The 23375-nt window shown below is 45.9% G+C and overlaps 2 protein-coding genes across 3 annotated transcripts in view; one reads left to right on the forward strand and one right to left on the reverse strand.

The window, feature by feature from the left end:
- Positions 1-2478, reverse strand: part of LOC119460952 (nucleotide exchange factor SIL1) — a 29291-nt gene extending 26813 nt beyond the window's left edge. The window contains exons 1-2 of one of the 2 annotated variants that reach the window (XM_049666829.1): positions 2324-2478; positions 684-923 (exon numbers count right to left, since the gene is read on the reverse strand). In XM_049666829.1, the coding sequence (XP_049522786.1) occupies positions 684-882 (199 nt within the window). In that variant the 5' untranslated portion in view covers positions 883-923; positions 2324-2478. Of the gene's footprint in view, positions 1-683; positions 924-2290 lie in introns of both variants that reach the window. The other variant, XM_037722103.2, reaches the window with a different exon arrangement.
- A 104-nt stretch (positions 2479-2582) lies between these two features.
- LOC119460974 (peroxisome proliferator-activated receptor gamma coactivator-related protein 1) lies at positions 2583-14346 on the forward strand. The gene is made up of 7 exons (XM_037722139.2): positions 2583-2791; positions 3662-4128; positions 4782-5284; positions 9240-9361; positions 9451-9509; positions 9580-9666; positions 13021-14346. Exons 2-7 carry the CDS (start codon positions 3675-3677, stop codon positions 13134-13136), a joined length of 1341 nt encoding a protein of 446 aa, XP_037578067.1. The 5' UTR covers positions 2583-2791; positions 3662-3674; the 3' UTR covers positions 13137-14346.
- Positions 14347-23375: the final 9029 nt, after the last annotated feature.

Here is a 23375-nt window from a genome sequence, read left to right on the forward strand (position 1 = left end):
ACAACTGCATGTCTTGCCACTTTTGACTGTTGTGAAGTACAGACAAAAAACAAACAGCTAGGACAGTGGCATACTTGTCCTTTTTGCACTTTTATATTATTAGAAACTTCAAAGGGCGAGATGGTGTCAGCAAATATGGGTGGTCAAGGACTGTGATGTCAGACATCCTAGCCCTATAATCAAGCAAGACAATTTGATGGAAACAGCTACTGTAGTGTTGATTGATGGTGCTCAACATAGCAAAGCAATGCGAAGGCTATTAAAGATACCATAATGGGGGGCTACATATTAGTTCTGACAACCTTGGTTCTTTTTTTAACCACATAAGTGTTTGGCATTTTGTCCTCATGAGGATCCAGGTGGTCGAAGTTAATCCGGAGTCCCCCACTATGGTGTGCCTCATAATCAGATGGTGATTTTGGCACATAAAACCCCATAATTTAATTTTTTTGAGGATGTGGCCATAATGGCCAAAAATCAAACCCATGACCTTGTGCTCAGCAGTGAAACACCATAACCACTGAGCAACCATGGCAGGTAAATGTTGTATTGTCACAACTTGAGTTTGAGATCCCTGTTCTAAAAGTTAAGAGGCAAGAAAAACAGAACAAAAAACAGAGTAATTCAATGTTACAAGCACAATTTACGGGACAAAAGCACTCTCAGCTGCTGCATATATTCACCTGGCTTAACTTCTTTCCATTCATTTGTGGCTTGAAACTGTTTTGTTGGGTTCTCTTCAGGTTTGCTGTTTTCTTTCTCATTCTTCTTTTGAGATACTTCCTGGTCAGCAACTGCAATGACAGCCTGTTGCTGGCAATGTGCATTCACTGCCAAAACAACCAGAGCTGCAGCAATACACAGAGGTCTTCCTTTGAGCATAGTATCTCTCCGTTGGTGCCCCCTTTGTAGTAATGCTGTCCCTAAGGAAAAATTCATATAAGTGAGGCCGTGAGCACAATGTTCCTTTCAACCCGCATATTTTAAGGCTTAAAAGTGGGTTACATATAATGGTTTGTCACATAAGACAGTAGAGAGTATCAAGATTATGTGCTACAGAATTTAGAAGTAGCATTCAGGTTCAAGGAACTTGGACCGACATATCTGAATTAAATATGAAAAGATTTTTATGCAGAAACAACATGCAATCAGAAATGCAAGTACATAAGGTGTAGAGTAGATTATTATGTGACACCATGAGATAAGATGCTTATTACATCATTTCATCAGCAGCGAACCTGTGCTCATACACTCCAGAGGATAAGGAATTTCACACCTTACAATGTAAAACATACTAAGTATACTATTAAAATGATTTGAATTTAACACCGAATTCAGGCTTGATGTCTAGTAGGTCTCAACGTTGCCATGTTCTACTCCCCACTTCCTAATTTTTACAGGAGGTATCAGCTTTCCTTGATTGCTGACAACAAATGCACAAATCATATATGGGAAAGCGCTGCGCACTACTGACACGGACAACCAAAGAACTGAAGACGTTTGTGGATAGCGTTGCACTTGCAGCAACCTTCCTTAATCTGTATGAAACAACCCCGTCCCTGCCTTTTTCTTTTGGGGAACTTGCACTGGATGAAGCTCTGCCTAAAATAAACTGTTAAAGCATTGAAACAAACCCTGCTCAGACTATTTCTCTATTTGCCACTTCGTTTCTTTGTTTGTGCGTACGCGATATAAAGCGTTTATGACTACTGATCAAGCTGGTTCTGTGCAACTTCACCTTGAATGGGTGAGTGTTTTCTAATATTTATTTTCAAACCGCATCATAAAATGCAAGTATTACTTTACAGCTTACTTAAGGCACGCGTAAGCCTGTAAGCACATTAGTTTCTACTGTAGCAGCCCCAAACGTTTTTCTTTCTTTTTTTTTTTCACATTACACTGTCAATAAACCTTGAGGTGTAGCTAGTAGTCTGTGGGTTCTCCACATAACTTCGTACCTACACATTTCAGATCACGCGGGTAAATAACACGTTGTTTGTCACAAGCAGTAGCACTTTCGTCGTGACACTGTTACAAGAACAACAGCAGCGTTCTTTAAAGTTTTTGAAACTTTTAAATTTTTTTTAACATCTGCTGCAGTGCCTGTCAAATATTTGCGCAAAACGGACAATGTACAACCGCTACTTTTCGCGCAGACGCGAAGCCGGCGAAACTCGGTTACTACACGTGTACGCCATGTCAAGATGGTTCAACGAGTTGAACTTTCTATTACTGGCTTTAGCAGTCCCAATGAGTCCCAAAGGTGTGAAGACTTTACTGCAAAACTCACACGGCAGGCACGGCACAGCCATATCAAACTGACCTTGAATTAACGAGAAACCATCAAAACACAGAACTGAGGCGCCGCGCAACAATTGACTCACGAACACACACGACAGCAGCGCCAGCAGCACTCCCAACAGAACATGTGGGCTGGGCGGATGTGGCAAAGCAGAGGGAAAACGCACAGACGGCAAGGAGGGCAAGTGGCAAGGGCGGTGAGTGAGCCGAGTGAGCGCAAAATACCAGAAAAAAAACGCGGGCGCGTGACGCGAGCGGGAGACGCGGTGACGCGGTGGCGAGGGAGGACTACAGGGCTGGCCGCGTTGGCTATCGTTGGCCCGGTCGACGCACTGCGCCGCCACCTCTTGGAGTGCGTCAGAAGCGCAGTGTACGGGTAGCACTGGCTGTTGAGTTCTGCTGTCTTCCCGTCAAAGTGAAAGCACGTGCTTCTACATCCCCAAATTTCCTAATGCCAGAATCCCTTAGCTGACGCCGACTTTGCCGAAATGTGAGTGCCACACTGCCGCGCGCTTTTACTACTGGCGGACTTCATTTTTGTGAACTACTTTTCAGTGGTCCAGCATTCCGTTTTACTACTGCCGGAACACGTGTAACGCTTTAGGCTTATTCGGCGCTTCCCAACTCTTGAAATACGAGTCAGTCATTTAACTTTACTTAGTTGTCGAACGTAGGAATGATACTTAGAGCCAGTGGTAAAGCCAGGTATGTGTATACCTCTTAAAGGCGCGTGCGAAACGCGACGTGTTCACACGTGGAGCCGGTCCGCCTGATGCCATATTGTTGACTCCGAAGGACAAGTGTAACGGCCCCAAACGCTGTATAACTAGTAGGCAGCTCAGTGTTACGCAGCTTGGTGATGCAGGGTGATCATTTGATTGTTTTAAAGTAGCTGATGATGCTGTTAACACCGTATTTACTTGTGTCATCGGCGCGCGCGGCGTGCGCTAACTGCGCATGGCGCTCGGAAACGCCGCGTGCGCAGCAGTCATGCCGGCATACTGGGATACACGTGGATGCCCTCAATTACAGGAAAATGCTGTGCTTTGTCAGTTGTTGTCTCCCAAGCTTGCCGACTGTTCGAAAACGCAGTGACGGATGTCTTTTAAAATGATTTGCCTGATATCTTGTCCGATCTGCGCTTTCGTTCGGTATCGCCTCCCCCTTGTTTGGCGTCGTCGCAGCATCAGGCTGTGGAGCTGACAACGGCTTGTGAGTCGGCATGTTCGTTATCGCAGCCGTGGAAAGTCAGTTCGCGCGTTAATCTTTGGATAATTTGCATTATTTTTGTGCTGCTTAGTACTTTATACTTCGCTGATACAGCTGTCCGTGCGCGCTTTTTTTTTTTTTTTTTTTGCAGAAGCCGGCCACAAATGTATTCAGTGGAGATGAACAACTTCATCGACTGTAGGAATATGGAGCAAGTATATTTTGACCTCCTCTCAGGACCCCTTCTAGAAGATGATGATAAGGATTTGCTTGACCCGGACTTGCCATTTGAACTCCCCGACCCGTCTGTTGTTTTCGAATCAGAAGTGGCGTGCTGGGTGCAGCAGAGTCCCATTTGGGGCAAAAATGTTCCTGATATAAAAAATTCAGTAGAAGAGGAGGTTGAAGGGGATATAAACTGGGTGAGTGAAGTACCTGGCTGGATCAAAGAGGTGCCAAAGATAGAGTCTTCAGAGGAAGATGAGGTGGATGTTGTTTCTGTTGACGACGACAGCAAGTCTTTTCAAAGGATAGAGGAGCCCAGCACACCTACCAAGGCGGACACTCAGCCTTTGCCAGACAAGAGCCCAAAGAATGCAGCTGAAGGAGCACCTGTTGGTATGTATCACAATCCGTCTTACGTTGCTATCCTATGCTGTGTGCCAGATGCAGTGTGATCTCAACGAGTTTGAGCTGCTTTGCATTAGCTGCACAGAAAACACTTGACTGAACATGACAAACTGACTATGCAATTTCAGTACTGATACTGTGTTATGTACTGGCTGTGTATGTGGGATTCATTCGGGTAGAATTTTTTTAGTTGCATTTGCATTGCAATTATTTTCAGCAGCAGTTGTGCTTTCTTTGGCAGTGCTGTTACATTGTTTTGTCAATAGTCATTCGTGGTTTGGAATACCCTGCTGTCATTTTGGCAAGGATGTTGACCATATTTTATACATTGAACTAGTAATTTTAGTGCATTATCATTGTCCATACAGTGTTGCTTTAAAATTGCTCTGCAGTTGTTTAGTCTGTCTATGACTGGAACACGTAGCCTCCATTAAGTAAGATTGTGATGTCTTGGCTCTTAAAACCAACTTTTCGCCAACAGTGCTATACATCACTGTGTCATAGCATGCCTGACACCCCACACACACACACACACACTTCTTTTTTTTTTTTTCATAATATGTTTAATGCTAATAAATTCTTGGTGGTGAAATGAAATCTGATCTAAAATAGTAATTGTACATTCCTCTTTCTCTCCTCAGTTTCCAGTTCTTTGCTTGACCGTATGAAAGCAGCGTCTGCAAAAAAGCGCAGCCCAATCTTGATTCAGCCTCCTGAACGAGGTCGTCCATCAAAGAATGACGCAGCAACCAACACAGCGCCATGTCCTGCTGCCACCCCTGACCATGACTACTGCACAGCAGCCAAGGGTGGTTCCAGGGCTGAAAACCACTTGGGAAAACGTGATCATGCTGTGGTGAGACCTGTGTCCAGATCACCATCTGTAACCAGGAGCTACCGCCCACAAAAGCGCAGCGTGTCAAGGCGGCGTTCGCGATCACCTAGGCGGCGGCGGCGGTCTCGCTCCAGCTCTCCGTCTTCTGGAAGTTCTTCATATGGATCCTCTGATGACTCAGTGCGAAGACGGTCTAGGTCATCTCAGCGTTCTCGTGACTGCCATAGTTCATGGCGGCCACAGCATCGCCAAAAGGAGCCACGGAGGTTTATGCCTTCTCCACCACGTCGACGAATTCCAGATCAGAAGGTGCACTGTTTTATTTACAAAGCATATCACCTTTACAAAGTAGAACAAGTTTCTTCAGCACAAACATTGCTTCTGGCACTCTTGATGTGTACTGCAGCAACTTAATACAGTTCAACTACTATATAATTCATAGAGATATAGCGAATTGCCAGATATAACAAGTCAGGTCTAAAATACTTATTGCTGATATCAGCATGCGACGACTAAATGCTTATGACGAATATCACCTATAAAAAAAAAGGTGTTTTCATGTTAGATAAGACTTCATCACAACAAGGTTCAACTGTACTGCTACCAAACCAGTCCATGCAGATGTGGTGTTCAATTTCTTATTACATACAGTTATCTTCGAGTTGGAACAACTGCTCTTCAGCGATGTGAGGCTGCACAGCAGCAGCACTGAGCCATTCTAACGTATCACGGAGGGCTAATGGCGAATTTCGAATAAAAATAAGTTGGAATAGTTTTCCATTATCCTGGCCCAGCTCCACCTAAGCAGTTTCCTGGTTTGCTAAAATTAGTGCATGCCTAAGGACAACCAGATAGCAGATCAAGTAAACATGGAGAAGAGACACACACAAAGATTGAGTAGAAGCAATAATGACAACTTGTGAGAGCGAATATTTGAAGTGCCAAACGTTTCTTTTTGTTGCTTAAAGGGGCTCTACAGCATTGTTTAGGCCATAGATCCTTCTGTTTCAAAGAATTGTTGTAAACCCACACTTTATGCAAAAGTCATTCTGAAAATTGGCACCTGTTTGTAAAATAAACTTCAAAATTTGAAATAGAACCAGACTAAAATAAAACTGTCCTCTTTCATTTCGCTCGCCCAGTGACTTTATAGGCTGCTACTAATGAAAGCATCACTTTTGTGAACATGTGCTGGAAGCTTAGAGGTGGCCGTGTTGATGCGTGATCTCTATTTAGTCCTTTGTGAACAAAGGTAGGTAACAGAAGTAGCAAGAAAACAGAAAACATGTATGCTTGCTTTTCAGAGGGAGAAAAACAAAATGATGCATCGCTTCGCTTTCCCCCTCCCTCTCTTTTTTAGTGTGAACAAGATATGCGCAAACTGCTCACAACCAAGCACAATGCAGAGCATATTGCTTCTGTGTGCTGCTGCAGTTGAATATGCATTCCTAGAGCAGATTAAAAATATCATATACATAGATATAACTGTTGTGGAAGTAAAGGCAGCGTCATAGTTCACACCAGGTTAGCAAAAAGAAATCGCCCGCTCACTCTTCATTATGGGATTCCTTTAATACAAGTGCTTAAATATTCTGTGTGTTATTTTTGTTGTTAGGTGAGCTTACTGAATTCAGTCGGTTTTGCAGTGTCAGTACACTTATTTGCTCATGTGACAGCCTGTGAATGAAATGCCCAGTGGCACTGAATTTATCTGTACTTCATGGCATAGACATTAGACAGATTTAGTTTAGCGTAATAGTGGGCTTAGCGGGATCGAAATACACATGCGCAGAACGCTACATATCCCATAGCATTTAGCGTACGCTCGCTATTTCTCAGATTTAACGTTACCATCTTTGTGTGGTTTACATAGTTTACGTAAAAACATAGCGGTGGTCCCGGCCACCCACTTCAAACTGAATTTGGTGTTAGTTACTTTTATAGAATTCACTTCATTCATAGCAAATGAATGCGTAAACGGCTTTCACTTAGTCTCAGGCAGCTTCAACAACAGCGTATTATGAATAACCTTGCGGATTTTTCAAGATCTCTTGTGTCAAAACACGTGAAGGCCTAACGAGAGAAACTTCTGGGATGGCTGCGCCACCTATCGGTGAAGTTGAGAAATAGGCGCAACGGCATATGGCCTCCGAGATTGGGAGGTCTCTGAGGCCGGTGGATGACTGCTTGTACTGATTTCGCCGAGGATCGGCAGACATGGAAAGTACAAATACAATGCACTCCCGGCTTTCATTGCTCTGCCTTTCACACTTTTCGAACTCGTACACAAAGCCTGGCGAATAGATAGAAACACTTAGGTGCACTATGTGTGCGAAATTCAAAGCGTCCCGCACATAAACTATGCTATCACGCTATGCTAAAACTCGCTTTCTGCAATGCTTGTTTGCAGAACGGTGTTTCCCTTAACCCCTCTATCAAAGGAACACTAAAGGCAAATGTTAAGTCAAGCTAAAGTGATATTTCTGTGCTTGAGAATCTCTAAGGCGTCAATATTATCACGAGCAGAGCCTTAGTAATCGAGACATTGAGGTAAATGCAGGACACAATTAGAGACTCCCCTGGGACATTCAGGTACTTGCCCGATGACGAAGGCACTCCTCATATAAATTATGCCACTAGCACTCAAACACTCATTATAAAAACATCATTGTATTGCATTATAAGATGAAAAGAAATTCTATTTCACCTTTAGAAAAAAGAACTCATTGACATTACTCGAGACAACAACGTGGGCAGGCGGAAGGTTTAGTTTTCACTCGACTCTGCGCTACCTGTGCTTTCGTGTTTCAGTAGTTCCATTATCGCTTAATGCTGTTCTGGTTTTGCTGGCTTGCGAAACTTGCGCAAACTGCAAGTAGAAGAGAATTCCATTTCTATGGGATGTCGCCGGATGCCCAAATGGTCCACGCCACTTGACCAAACGCAGCTGCAGCGGCGAATCCACTGCTCTGTCTTGGTTCGGTTTCTCCATGGTAGTGCGTTTGTGTTTTGTGCTAAAAATTGTACTGCCGTCTGTCTGGCGCCGTTTTACTCGCCGACGGCAGGAAAGAGTGGTGATGGCTTATGTAATGTCACCACTCCCCGGTTGGGTGGCGGGAGACTTGAATTGCAATAATGGTATTCGGACCCTGCAGATGCAATCTTCTCGTAAACTAAGTCTTTCCTTGGCACAACGCAAACATTGCGAGGTTTCTGGAATGGTATTACACAGTTCACATCAAACTTAGTATTTGCTTTTAGTGTCCCTTCAAGCTAATATTAAACTAAAACTATCTGTTGTAATCTGACCGAGGTTTCAAAATACTGCACGAAGTGAACAGGCTTGTGCAACATTCTGCAATGCTTGAAAGTCTGCAGCCCCATTTGACCGTTTCTTCCACTCTTGGGGGGCTCCTTTTTTTTTCTGTGGAGAGTGCAGAGTAGCGCTGAGCTAGGCAGAAAGGGGGGAAAATTTGGTGGTACCAAAGGTGGCTTGGACCATATGGGTTTGAACAGTGTAATTGGGTTTGCAACTGCATTCATTTGATTATGCGGGGACTAACTCCTACTGTATAGTGGTTTGTGAGCAGCATGACCACTTGATGAAAAACTTGCGGCAGAACCCATCATATGATGAATGTCGACGTTAATGTGGTAGCAAAGTAGGGACCAGCATATTGACACTGCAGAGACGTCTCATGCATGAGGAGTGTATGCAGCCGGGCTCCTCTCTCACGCTTCCCTCTGGACATGCTGGGTCATTCAGCGGCAGTGCCACAAAGTCCACATGTGGCGCTTTTGTGAATATACAGTCAGAGAAGTTTGTCTAAATATATATGACGCAGGTTCGATTGCGCCCAAGCACTGGATAAATCTTGATTGTTTTTTTCATTGATGTGCGGCACATCCCAGGATGTTCCGGTGATTGGTTTCGAACCTGGTTCTCTCAGGACAGCAACCTGATGCTAGAACCATTCAAATATGGGACTACAGAGTGACCTGGTTGACAGAAAAACGGTTGGAGACATACATAGGTAGATAAATGGCCCCCAGAAAGTTCATCGGGTACTGCAAGAATGCTAATTGCATTAAAACATAAGAGGGGAAAGTGGAGGCTGTGGGCGTATGAATGCATATCACCCTTCAGGTGGTTCTTAGTGATGTGCACACGATAGAACAGATATTGCGGTACCCTTGACAGCTTTAGTATGTGACAATCCTTGTAAATAGCTCATGTTGGCTTCCATCTGTTCTTCTCTTGCAGGAAGAAAGACGTGTGATTTATGTTGGAAACATCCCCGAAGGGACAACTCGGCTTGCTCTGCGTGAAAGATTTGCTCGTTTTGGTCACATAGAGGAAGTCAGTGTGCACTTCCGGGATCACGGGTTGGTTTCAGCTGCTTGATTGCTTGCTATCTGGTGCCTTCTATTGTGCCTGGCAGCTTCCAATCACAAATTTTCTCTTTTTAATGCAGGGATAACTACGGGTTCGTAACATTTCTACGGGGCTCTGATGCGTATGAGGCTGTCGAACGTAAGTTTTCGTATGAGTGGGCATCTTGTGTCTTTGAGCAGTTAACTCAGTGCCCGTATCATCATTCCAGATGGCAATGATGATCCCAAGCTTCCGCGCTTCGAGCTCTGCTTTGGTGGACGCCGACAGTTCTGTCGAACCAACTGGGCTGATCTAGGTCAGTAATGGGCATTCTTTATGCATGCATGCTTTTGTAGCAGGATGTCCTTGTTAAACCACTTGTTTGATAGATTTTGTAGAAAGATGCGACTCTGTTCAGCCTTTGGCAGTTGTGGTTTATTGAGACAGACTGCAGATTCAAATCAAAAATGCTGGCTGGAAGAGGGTGGTGGTGAGGTGAGACAGCTGTGTGCCTCATTTATTGAAACGCATAAGAGCTTTCTCTACTTCTGTTAAACACATGGATGCATTGCCAAAACTCAAATTCTGCAAGCGTAAGGGCACCATGTCAGCCTCTTCTTACTAAAAGTTCTGATGCTGCAATTTCCAAGAATTACTGAGCAAATGAAAAAGTTGACAGTTATACAATATCAACACCTTGTTGTTATCTCTACACAGATGTTGGATGGATCCTGTGCAGTTTTTCTTTCATTATGTTGTAATATCTTTGTATATTCTATTGGTTTCTGAAGTTTGCAGAAAAAAATCTTTTACGCTTTCATCAGTTATGAAATTTTATATCTTGCAAGTGCTTATTACCAATGCCCTTAGGCATTTCTCCCTGTTTAAGTCTTTCAAGAGAGAATGAAGTGCGCTTGTAGCATCTTGTGGGGCCTGAAGCGTACTCTTGGGACAAAGGAACAACACAGTAGTGGAAGCAAACCAAAGGGCATTTATTGCACCTTTTAACCATAGGCCAGCTAGCTAAGATTTTTCAGCTAATGGAACGTGCTGATGGGTGCTGACGAATCAAAGTACAACTCACCGGAGAGTTTTGCGTCCCCACACTGTTACGTTTACGCTTCTAGTACTGGTTAACAAAGCAATTAATTGGTGTGTCCCTATGAGGCCAGTGTTTTCAACTGTAGTAAAACACTTCATAAATATGTTTGCCTGTAGCAAACTATTCCTTGACTAGAGCCAGATGCCTTCTACAGCTTTTCTTGTAGAAAGCATGCATGAAATGTCATGGATTCCATATTAAAGAACCAGTAACGAAGTTAAAATCTGATTTGTGTTTGTCCAGCATATTTGTGGCAGCTATCAATAGGACAGTCTTCCTGCATAACGCAAATTTTGTTGAATTTTTTTGGCAAAAGCAGCACCTTGAGCAACACTGCACATTTCTTTCCTTGTCTTCAACCCCAGTTTTAAGCAAGGTTGACATGTCAGGGAACGTATTAGCTACTTTATTTAGCTGTTGTCAGAATTAATTCCAGCATGGATGAGTCAGAACAAAGTGAAATCTTTCTGTGTATCTTTTTTCACCTGTCTGTGATGTTAGCATGATTTACGCTTGAACACATAGTCTTGAGGCCGAGCATTCTTAGCATTTGACTACTGAGCAATGCAGTCTCAGATTCTCAAGTAGCCATGCCTAATGGTGTCCTCGTTTACTTTTTTGAAAAGAGAATGTGGTCTCAAATTTTAATGCAGTCGCCGACCAACAATACGCACTCAACGATGACCTTCTGAAAGTCCTAATAATCGGGAGTCTGAAATGCCAAATTTGCCAGAAGTGGCTTTATTCCACAGATGGCCGAAAAAAATTTGCCAGCGCATTAGTGCACGCACATACGCTTACTTGCCCGCTGCCTGGTCAGCTCGTATTTCGACTCACCGTGGAGGCATAGTGGCTGTGGCGTTGCGCTAAGCCCGAGGGCGCGGGATTAAATCCCTGCCACGGCAACCACATTGCAATGGGGGTAAAATGCAGAAACACCCTATTTACCGTGCATTAGGTGCACGTTAAGAACCCCACATGGTCAAAATAAATCTGGAGTCCCCCACTACAGCATGCCTCATTGGCACATAAAACCCCAGAGTTTAATATTAATTTTAGTTTATATTTAGACAATTGTTATGCTGTTGCAACAGATAAGACAAACATAGAGTCAGTGCATACACCGAATCGCATCCCCTCCCTGGTACCATGAAAAATGTCAGCGGTGCAGCGACAGCCGAATGATTGGCAGGTTTCTTCACAACAGTCATTGTCTAGCACTTTAGTCACTTAATCGCCACCCTCGTCAGCACAGACATGGAAGTTGGATTCAGTGCGCCTCGAAGCTACTTGACGCTTCAGAGCAGTAGCCCGAAACTGTATCGCTATTTAACTCATAAATAAACCAACAATGGACATGTGTAACTCGCACAACAAACCACTTAGCTGTTTGGCTTGCTTCTATTTAGCTTGCCCTCTGGCTTGGCCATGGCCAGTGACTACTGAACCGACTAGGCATCACTAGTTCAGGTTTCAAAGAGGCGCCATGGCTGATGACTGTATCGGTGACATATTGAAACAAAATAATTATACTCTGTCTGCTCTATTAGACGGCCAAATTAGCATGCAGTCATGCAGAGGGTGTCAGAAATTGCCTGTGGGGTCAGTAGTGCCGTGAAACTGTCCAAATTATTGATGTTCAAGTTATCTGTTAGCAACTGTTATGCCAATTTAAAATAAAAATTCAATTTTTCTGTTATAAGTTGGGGAAATAAATTGCAAAACTGTACTGCAGCAAGAGAGCTAAAATTAAGCAGGTATGTTTCAGAATGTCCAAAACAGTTGAACTTCGCATTTTAATGTCTGTATCTATATTTTAGACAGAAGTACGAAATTTACAAGTTTGAACATTGCAAGTGTGAATTTTTTTTTCTACTTGATTTCAAAATATTTCCGTGTCATATCATAATGGCTCTGCACTCTGACTAGCATTCAAGCAAAAAAGAAGAAAAAAATAAGAGAATTGAATGAGTAGCAGAAAGACAGTGCTGCTCCCAAAATTTGCAACTTGCAAAAATCATTATTTTAGAAAACTACAGATTATAACGCAGAAATGTACATTTCACACTACAAGATCGGGTAACCTTCCGAAGCAGCATTGAAGTGTGTGTGTTTTCGGCTGGAAAGCAAGCTGGAATTATAATCATTCAAACGAGACAAAGATGTCCTGGCTCTGTCTGATAAGCAGTTTTAGAATGGTGAACGGCACACAATGGGCCATTTTCAGCACTTGGAAGAAACTGAGCATTTTGTAAGGTAGTATCTTTTTTTCCTCAGTGCCGTCGTTCTGAGCTAGTTTCTTGTCAGCTGGTCTGCATAATATGTAGATTAGAAATATAACAAATGAAAAATTGGTTTTAGTGATTTTTTTTTTTATTCTTCAGAACCTTTAACCTTATGTAAGCAAATAAAAAGAAACTGAAGGGTTTGGGTGCGAGCTAGTTGGTATGGATCATTCATTTCACAGCGCTAGTCCCGTGTTTTTTTGGCTTTGTGTAAAATGAAAGAAAAAAACTATTTATTGTAGACAAAACATAATGGCCTGAACTGTGCTTTCTTGTTCTGCAGACTCTCAGTACGAGAGGTATTACTACATCCAGCGAGAGACCCATGTTAACAACCTTGACTTCGACAGCTTGCTGCAAGCAGCAAAGTCGAAAATGCAAGGCTCCCAACACTACTGACATCTGTGGACCTTATGGTGTTTTCCTTTTAATGGCGCCACACCCTTAGAGGGTTGGCTTGTGCCTGGACTGCTATTAACTTATTCTTCTGATGATGTGAGGTGCTATATAGGAATCATATTTAATGTGTACAGAATCCTAAGTGGGCTAGGAGAGTGTAAATACATGCAGGGTTCCCTTTTAATCATTTATGACCTTCATGGATTGAATCGTCTTAAAAACGAGTGTCGGGCGTGGAAGTGTTTTTATGGCCTGGCAATTGTTACTATTTCTCTTTGTTATTTCATGCAACACGTGTTTCCTTTTTGCTTAGTGTTGCAGTACTTTTGTGGCCATCGTTAAGAGATTGGAGCATTATATTTTATAACATGTGCCAAGCGCAATGTTGTTGCTTACTTTTGTTTATTGTTTCGCCATGCAAACATGGAACATATTATTTACCTTTGCAATGTTGGGGCAGGGATGAGTGAGCAGTTCTTGTACATATCCATGTATTATAATGCAAATAGCTGATGTATGTTGAAATTTCTTTTAGCGTAGCATATCATTTTAATTTAGCTAGTAACTAATAGTTTTCATTGAACATTTATGTAGTCCTCCGCATGTTCCTTCATGTTCAACATGAGCTGTTTTGGTGGGACTTATTAACCAACTGTTCAGCATGTGCTGTTAAGGGGCAGCTCTGGTAATTTCTTTGGTCTACAAAAAATTATTTCTGCATTCTTATGTGAATTGAGCTATCCTCACATGTGAAACAAAACCAACCTGGGGACCCGTTGGTCTCGGGTTTAATCCACTGGACCAGGGCAAACTTCTCTTCACCTGCCAAGCGTTCTGAGAAACCTGCATGGGTTTCATTTGTAGCTTCGTGCTACTGTCCGGTTGAAGACAATTTTCACTTCTTAACTCTCATGTGTGACAAAAGGTCTTTCTTTACACAATTAAAAATTACCGGAGTTGCCCTTTAATACTTTCAAGTTTTAGTTTAGCCTTAGCTTCAACCAGTGTGTTTGAGATGTGAAAGGTACACCTGGCTGTATTAGCTTATGAAACACCTTGCTAGTTGGGTTGCTGTGTGCATTGTTAGCACTTTGTGCCATTCTTGTCTGGTTTGCTTTGGCAACTGCTTATGCTGTCTAGGTTTGTTAAAGTCAATTCGCAACATATGTTATAGTCAGTGTTTAAGCAATAAAATACTTTATATACCTCACTACCTTGTGCTTATCATGTATGTGGTACAATATTATAAAGTGTGGTATTTAGGGTGCTAATTGCAACATATTCATGCTGAATAAGTCTTTTCCAGTTAGATTTTGTGTGGTTTTACTGCTTGGAGCCTCAACTGGGCTCGTAACCTCATCTTCACTTTGCATTGTCTGGTACAATAGAGGGTGCAGGTGCTGAGCAAGTGTTCAGCATTTCAGAGATGCAGAGCGCTGCATCCTTGTAGTTATTTCTCCGATTGTGTCTTCGTCCCCTTTGTACATTAGTCACTATGAAATCATCCCGACTTGTCCAACTCGCAGTAATTTCAGAGCTGGTTTTGTCAGAAGACTTGAAATGTTGAAGCAGTTTCCTGTTAAACCTTGTTCTGTTAAAGCTACTGTTGCCTAAGATGGACACTTTGTTCCTTAGGCTAAACTTGATTCTTGGGACTGTCAAGTTCATAAGTACAGTACTATAGTTCCCTTTTAAAGATTCTGCCATCAATGTTTGCTGAGAAATGGTATGGTGTGCACATTTTTGGCCACTGTTTTCCTCCCACAAAGTTGAATTGTTCCGCTATGTTAGCTTTATTGCTGGTTAGGTGTTCCTCTTAGGAATGCACCGTAATCTGCATAACTAAAGGAGTCTAGCATTACTACTGCTGGCAACGTGCACTAGCCTCAGCTCAAGCAGAAAGGAAAGAGCAAAGTCGCAGTTTTGCCTGAAAGGCGAAGCATTGATAGCGATAGCAATGTATCAGACACGTACGCGAAGTAAGGTTGGACTAATGGTAGTTTCATCGGTCGTATAAATTGCAGGAAGCATTGCCTAGTTTCACGTGCACCCAGGCAAACATGAACAGATCTCACTCGTTGACCTCGAACGCTGTCACATCGCTAGCGTGATGAATGCAGGCCTCTGGGAGCGATCACTTGGACTGCCGCACGCTTCAACGTGTGTCCGACACTTGAGATTACGTGACCTCCAACCCGAACCGTGCGGAAAAACGGCGCACGTGACGCGACCAGCATTCTCGGCACGCCCAAACTTTGCACCCGCCGCAGGTTACGTCCAAGAGACGGCGCGTGGCCCGCCTATGCGCTCAGCCGCGCGGACAGCCAGGCGCAGCCACCACCGTGGTAGAGAAGGAAACGCGCGCACGCCTGCCACCCCCCTCGTCCTAGCGTATGACCTCCAACATACGAGCGTAAGACACACGGGAGGACGGCGCGCGTCAAGCCACCATCCTCGGCTCGTAGTAGTAGTATTAAGTGGTTCGTGGGGAAAGGGAAAGGTTGACGCTATCTTCTGCAGCCCTTGAGGGAGCACGGCTCAGCGCCAAAACCTCGGCTCGCCCTCGCACGCATTCCGTCGCACTCTCAACAAACGGCACGCGAGGCGCTATCTTATCGCACTTGCTGATTTTATACAGAACCTCACGTCGACGGCGAAAATTTGCCTGGAGTCTCCATATAATTGCTATCGCAATAAAGTGTGCCATTTACCCGAAGTTGTCTTGAAGTGAAGGACATGAAAAGCTCATGTGTATTTTATTTCAACAGCATTGTGTTGCTAAAACTGGTTAAAAAAAAAGATGTGTGGTGCTTCGTTTCAATTTTCGCTACTTATTTTGAACAAGATGTATCCTAGGGTGAATGGCTGAAGTTCTGCACTGCCATCATGTTCCAAAACTGCATAACTTGAAGGCCTCGCCTGGCCTGTTGGTCCGACCCGCCAATAAGCGGTGTAACGTTCCTGGTCAGTTCAAGGTATTGACGAACTCTGGTTATTTCTGACACTTTTACGACCACTTGCGGGTCGCTACGCACGGAAAGGTTAAGCCAAACCCGCTCTGAACGCATACGGTCAGCCACCAGCACGGTGGCGCCATCTGTTGGGATGGAAGTGGAGTGTCAACCAGACGGCCCATCTCGAGCTCCTTTCACCTGGAAGCGCCAGGTCGCACCGAGCCGCGTGACAGAAAACTTTGGCGGCCGGGAAATGATTCCAGAGAAAGCCCGGACCGTATGGTAACCCATCAGCAGCCGAAATACCAGGCGGACTGGTCAGAGCGGGAACCATCAGCGGACGCTGAATAAAGTACCATGGTTCCGTTCAAGGAACACCGTCCTCAGCTTCCCGTGACAGCGGCCCGTCAAGAAAGCATCAGCAAAGACAATTCCCGTAGTGTGCCCTACTGAACGACGCTCCGTGGTCACGCTTTCAGCTCAAGTGGTAGAGCGCAAGCTCGCGCCCCTATCATCTACGGGTTGCCTGACGCCACACCTTACGTGGACAACTGAATGTCCCAGTAAAACGTTGAAAGTTCGTGTTTACGACGGAAAGCATGCCACGGCAATAGTTAATGGACTTAAGATCGACTGGCTAGGACAACCAACTTTGCCCGTCAAGGTTCACTGCACCCCCAACATGTGCCATACACAGCCCAGCACCCGAGGAAACCCAAGAGAGCTTTTTGCGCTCAGTTTACTCTGAGCATGGCAGTGTGGTAGTGGTCCGCCGCTTGGGCAAACTAGGCACAGTTCTCATAACTAGACGTACCGGAGCCGCCGCGGCCCGTATCGTGTATCAACGGACAGCTGTTGCCGACACATCCTTATGCACCTCGCGTCCTTGGGTGCTACAACTGCCATCAAACTGGCCACAAACAGGACATTAATTTGCCCCCACACTGACGTCTGCGTTTTGTGCGGCACATCCCATGCCGATGATAGCGAGGCATGTCCGACTTCCAGGCCACACTGCCGTTTATGCAACAAGCCTGGCCACCTAGCCACTGACAGTACGTGTCCTACGAAGATCGCTAACGACGACCGTAAAAGAAAGAAAACTCTCTGATCCCGAAGCAAAGAGTCGTGACGAAAGAACACAAGCGCGCAAACAGTCCGGCTCTGCCACCCCAACAGTCTAGCCAAATGAATCGGCTCCAGAAACTCGCCACCTCTCGAAAACACCACTCAAGAAAGTGACCTGCTGAAAGACGTGAAAGACCAGGCCTGCAAGAGTTCTAGCGGAACTGAAGACGCCGCGGAGTCCCCACAGCTGACGAGGCTGCAGGCAGACATCAGCCGTATCGAAGCAAGAACAAGCAAGTCACTCAACGTACTGATCAGAGCGCTCTGCGTCGCGCCAGCGGCAGGGTATGCAGCAACAAGAGCACAGCATGACATCACAAGAGCCATGCGTTCCGCTGCTGCCATAACAATCTTCCAGCATGCGTGCCCTTGTTACGGCGCTGATCACCGCAACTCTGTCTTCCCAACAGCGGCAGATCGCGGCAGTGGCAAGCAAACTACAAAAGCAAGCGCTCCTCGGCGTTACAAGAATCGCACAGCAATGGAACGGTCTCGATGGGTGGCAAGGGCCACTAAACCATTTACCACCATCATGGCCGACAGTTAAAAGGCAACCACATCGACGACCGGGGCGGGCGCGCCCGAGTCCCCGGCGGTTCTCCAATGGAACTGTCGGGGGCTCGACACGTGTGCGCCTCAGCTGACCCTACTGTTTGCGTAAACTGGTCACCCGCGGTTCCTGCTGCTCCTGCCCACTTAATCGGACCCTGCTACAAGGACCTACTGAGGGTGCGCGGACTCACAGGTTCGGCACGACGCATTGCTCGCCAGCTTCATCGAGATCGACGGCAGGACCTGTGTCTCCTTAATGAGCGCACAGGTGCGGCTAAAATGTGGCCCACATTTTGCGCAATTGATGAGAGCAGAAGCGGCCGACACCGCCATCGTACAACGGAGGGAAGTTGTTAGCCACTGGAGTGACGTACGCCTGTCGAATTCCAGGAAGATGCCGCACGTATACTCTTTTTCTGCAGCCGGCAGAGCCCCAGCTACCTTCACTTTATGAACGAGGTTGCGTACTGTCTCAAGAAGGTTCACTGTTCAGCAAGAATGAGCTGCTTACCGCCTTCCATTCCACCAACCCACGCACTGCACCAGGTGCAGAAGGCATAACATGGTCCGTGCTTCTAAACCTTGATGGCAGCGGAGTAGTTGATCTCCTCGCCTTGGTCAACGACGTCTAGACCTCGGGCTCGCTGCCGGAGTCCTGGCGTCACGCTGTGGTTGTGCCTGTCCCCAAGCCAGGCAAGAATCCCGACCGACTGGCGTGCCTTCGCTCTATCTCACCGACATCCGTCCTATTGACCTTTTTCGCGGAGCAGTTTGCTCCGGAGGAACGAGATGGCGCTGTCGGCGCGCGCGCCGCACGTTGCCTCAGCGAAATCGCACGAATACGAAACCATTGCAACATCTGCCCTGCTTCTGTGCGATCAGCTGTCGGAAATCGAACTGGGTTTTCGCTAACGCACTGTGCTCTATACATGCTGCAAGATGTGGAGCGGTAGAAGGAAGACGTGTGCTGTAGTCGGCTACAAAAATAGTGACTGGCATATGAGATACCAGCAGTCATAGAAGCATTACGTAACCAAGGAGTACGGGATGCATGCGTGAATATATTGGCAAATATCTACAAGGATTGCACAGCAACCTTGGTTCTCCAACAAGAAAAGTAGTAAGTTACCTATCGTGAAAGGGGTCAGGCAAGGAGAGACAATCTCTCCAATGCTATTCACTGCATGCTTAGATTATTCAAGCCCTTAGACTGGGAAGGCTTAGGAGTGAGAATCAACGGTGAATATCTCAGCAACCTTCGGTTTGCAGATGACATTGTCCTATTCAGCAACAATGGGGACGAATCACAGCAAAATATTGAGGACCTTAACCGAGAAAGTGTAAGAGTGGGGTTGAAGATGAATATGCAGAAGACAAAGGTAATGTTCAATAGCCTGGCAAGGGAACAAGAATTCAGGATCGCCAGTCAGCCTCTAGAGTGTAAAGGAATACGTTTATCTAGGTCAGTTACAGTGGACCCTGATCATGTGAAAAATTTACAGAAGAACAAAATTGGGTTAGGGTGCATACGGCAGGCTTCACCAAATCCTGACTGGCAGCTTACCACTGTCGGTGAAAAGAAAAGTGTACGATCATTGCATTCTACCGGTGCTAAAATATGGGGCAGAAACTTGGAGGTTAACCAAGAAGCGCGAGAACAGGTTAAGGACTGCACAACGAGCGATGGAACGAAAAATGTTAGGCCTAACGTTAAGAGAGCGGTGTGGATCAGAGAGCAAACAGGGATAGCCGATATTCTAGTTGACATTAAAAGGGGAAAATGGAGCTGGGCAGGCCATGTAATACGTAGGATGGATAACCGGTGGACCATTAGAGTTCCAGAATAGATATACCAAGAGAAGGGAAGCGCAGTCGAGGACGGCAGAAAACTAGGTGAAGTAATGAAGTTAGGAAATTCGCAGGCGCAAATTGGAATCAGCTAGCGCAAGACAGGGGTAATTGGAGATCGCAGGGAGAGGCCTTCGTCCTGCAGTGGACATAAATATAGGCTGATAATGATGATGTTTAAAAAAGTTGCAGTTTCGCCCGAAAGGCGAAGCATCGATTGCGATAACAAATTAGTGGAGAGCTATACGAAGCAAGGATAGTAGTTCAATGGGCCGTGTAAAGTTGTAAACATTCGCTTACAAACTAAACAAGCACGGTGTCACGCGCGCACAGGTACACATGAACACATTAATTTCGCTCGATGTCCGCGGAAAGTCGCTGTGAAAACGCCAGAGTGAGAAAGCGCGCCAGCAGCAGCGGGTGAATTGACCTTCGCGCTGTCTCTCGTCACGCTTCAACGCGAACTAAACGTCGAAAGCACAGCGCATACTAAGCTACCGGCGCTTGCACGTTGTCCCCATCTCAGATCGCTTTGAAGATACGGGCGCGCGGCCGCGCTGTGAGTAGCAGCCGACAGAGCATAACGCACCCTCCGCCCCTCCTTATCCGTCGCCTCGCGTGCGCTACATTGCCCCGCGATTGCCGGCTCACCGTCGTACGCTTTCACTCGCGCAAGCTTACGACGCCCGGCGACGATTTTATCGCCGTTAAACTTTATACGGAACCTCACGGTGATGGCAGAAATGCGCTTGGAGTGTCCATATAATTGCGATCGCAATATAATGAAATGAATCTGTGGGACCCCAGTTCACGGACCGCTGCTACTTACCTACGTTGCCGGCCCTTCGCGATCACGGTGTTCGCGATACACGACCTTTCCCCGATTATGAAAAATTCACTCATCCGCCAGCGTTGTATCGCTAACTTCCAAAGAAAGAACTTCAACCCCAGAACGTCGGCAAGAGTTAGCACGGCTCGTTACGCAGTGTGTTTTGCGAGAAACCTACGCCCACTCTATCGCCAACGTACCACGAATAAGTGAATGAGCGCACACTTCATGCAATGAATGCGCCGAAGCATGGGTGACGGCGACTACACCGACAGCACACGAATGTTCGAAGCTAAATGTTTCGTGGCGGTCCACAGAGTAAGTGAGTGATTATCGATAGCACGTATTTGCTACAAGCTATTACAAAGTACAGAACATCTATGTTCCAAGTCCTTGTGATCAGCAAGAACAAATCTGTCTAAGCACAAAACCGCGAGCGAATAGGCGAAAATTTTATAAACAGATAGTGACCAGACCGAGGAACTTTACTGAGTCAGCAACATGACAAGCCGCTGTTTCAAAGTGTTTGCCAAATAAAGAATGAGGAGCTAAGCACACCAAACCTGATTTAATTCATAGCGGAAAGTTTGGACAGCTTCGAACACATTTCTAGCGTCGCTTTAGTACAAGCACCGCGTATACGCTGCTTCGGACCGTTTGGAAAAGGCGTAATGAGCTCACAAAGCGCTTATTTGTCCTCTAAAACTGTGGCCTTCGTGTCGTTCACCCAGTCACCGTCCACGATATCCGCCAATACAGAGCTTGCTGAGCCGCACTGGGCGTCATGTCCATCCATTGTAAACAAGACACTATAGTGAAACTATCATCAATAGGTGAATTTCAGGAAAAAGTTGAGTCTACATATTTTACATAATTTGTCACCTGCGACCTCAATTTGTTCATGAGTATACCTCTATAGTGCGTTTTCCAGAAAGTGTTCGTCCGTTAGAATATCTGCTGAACTATAAAGACAGTAATACAAGTGCAATGTTCCGATCCATACCGCATGTTACTTTTGCCAAGTAACATATGATGATGTTCCACTACCTGCCAAGGAATGTACCACTTTGTATGTTATTTCTGTACTTTCCACTCCTGTAATGACCCATTGTGGGTTGACAGTATTAATAAATAAAATAAAGTACTTAAAAGGAGGCAGCTGAGGCAAGCAATGGACGCTTTACCACGTGATCAAACATGGCGGAGCCCACGGGAAAGGAGCGAACAGGGTCAATATGTGCGAGCGCATGGTTCTGGCCCGCATCTAGCACCTGGAGATGACATATGTGCTGGTTCCACCCTTTCCAGACTGGGTTCCGTTCGAGCCTATGCATGTGCACGTACGACAGCTAGTAGGTCCTTCGGAGGACCACGCACGTGATACGTCGCAACCTGGAGGTTGAACAGGACCTTCTATTGGCACCAGGCCCGTAGCCAGTAATTTTTTTCGGGGGTGGGGGTGGGGCACTTGCTGAAGGCCTCGTGAATATTTCAGGAAAGCACCTATTTTTCATTAATTATTTTCGCTAAAAATATTTTGTTTCTGTACTTGTCGGTGGCTGAAGAAGGGGGGTAGGTAAGGTCGCTATTAATAAGTCGAGAGCGCAGCCGCCCCTCTTTGTTTATCGGCCGCCGACTGTCGGGTACGGCGTCCTCTGCTCTTTTGTGATGTTCCGTGTCGCTTACGCGGCAGCCCGTTCGGCTGATGTGCTCAGCGCCGTAGGACATGGGCACGGAACGATCTGCGCAGTCTTGCACATGGTGAGCAGCTGTTGACAAGTTTCCCTGCCCAGCGGGGCGGCGGGAGTCCTGCTGGAGAACACCCCTCCCCATCAAAATTTCAGGGAGGAGCGGGGGGGGGGGGGGGGGGGGACCTCTAGCCTCCCCCCCTGGCTACGCGCCTGAGTGGCAGCTAGTTGAGCTGAAGAAAGCGTTCGATACTGTGACATACGAAGCGGTCATCGACGCAGCTGGCGCGGCGGAACTCATAAGTAGGCCGCTCAACTTTATCAAGAGTTTCTGGACCTTCGACGTTCGCACTCCAGGCAACGAGACCCGGCGCTATCGTAACGCAGTCGGCATACCTCGAGGACCCATTCTCTCCCCGACGCTGTTCAAAATGGCCATGGCACGCCTGGCCTGCAGCTAGGTGGATGAGCTACATTTTATCATCTATGCCGACGAAAGAGGAAGTTATGGATCAAGCGACTGCAAATTCAAGGCTCATTAGACATAATCGCAACATTACTGAGGGCCACGGAAATGAGATCATCCCCTGAGAAGACGGTTTACGTGAGCATTGGTGGTCATGCCGAAAGCCGGCACAAAGTAGCATTGCACTTTGCGAGGACACCCATCCACCCAGAGGCCGATGACTGTTAGAATCCTCAGTGTGGCGATCGCATCAGACGGTCGGCCCGACATTCGGCAGCTGCGCCCAACCTGGCGTCGCATTCTTCATCTCGTACGGCAAATATCGTGGTGTCTCGGAGGCGCCTGAACCAAGGCCGCACGTCAACTTGTACTCACGGCGCTCGTTTCTCACGCAATGTATGGAGCTTTTGCCTACAGGTTGACGAAGCAGCACGTCCTGAACGTCTTAATTGCAAAGAGCAGTCGACATTATAGAACCCCATGTAGAAACCTTGGGTCTTAGCTGCTCACAACCTAAAGCCGAGTTACTGGTCTAGCGTGACATCCCAAGAGGCAAAAAGCAACTGACTACCCCATCCCGGATATCAAAATCCTGGTACAAGGAGAACCGGTCAAAAGAGTAAGCACGTACTCTACGAATCCTAGGCATGTACGTACAAGAAAACCGCAGTAATCACATCACCATAGAAAAATTAAGACACGCCACAACACAAACTATCAGGCTAATTAGGAGAATAGCCAACAAGCGAACAGGGGTAAAAGAGCAGGACCTAT

Source organism: Dermacentor silvarum, chromosome 1 (assembly GCF_013339745.2).
Source record: "Dermacentor silvarum isolate Dsil-2018 chromosome 1, BIME_Dsil_1.4, whole genome shotgun sequence".
Classification (NCBI taxonomy): domain Eukaryota; kingdom Metazoa; phylum Arthropoda; class Arachnida; order Ixodida; family Ixodidae; genus Dermacentor; species Dermacentor silvarum.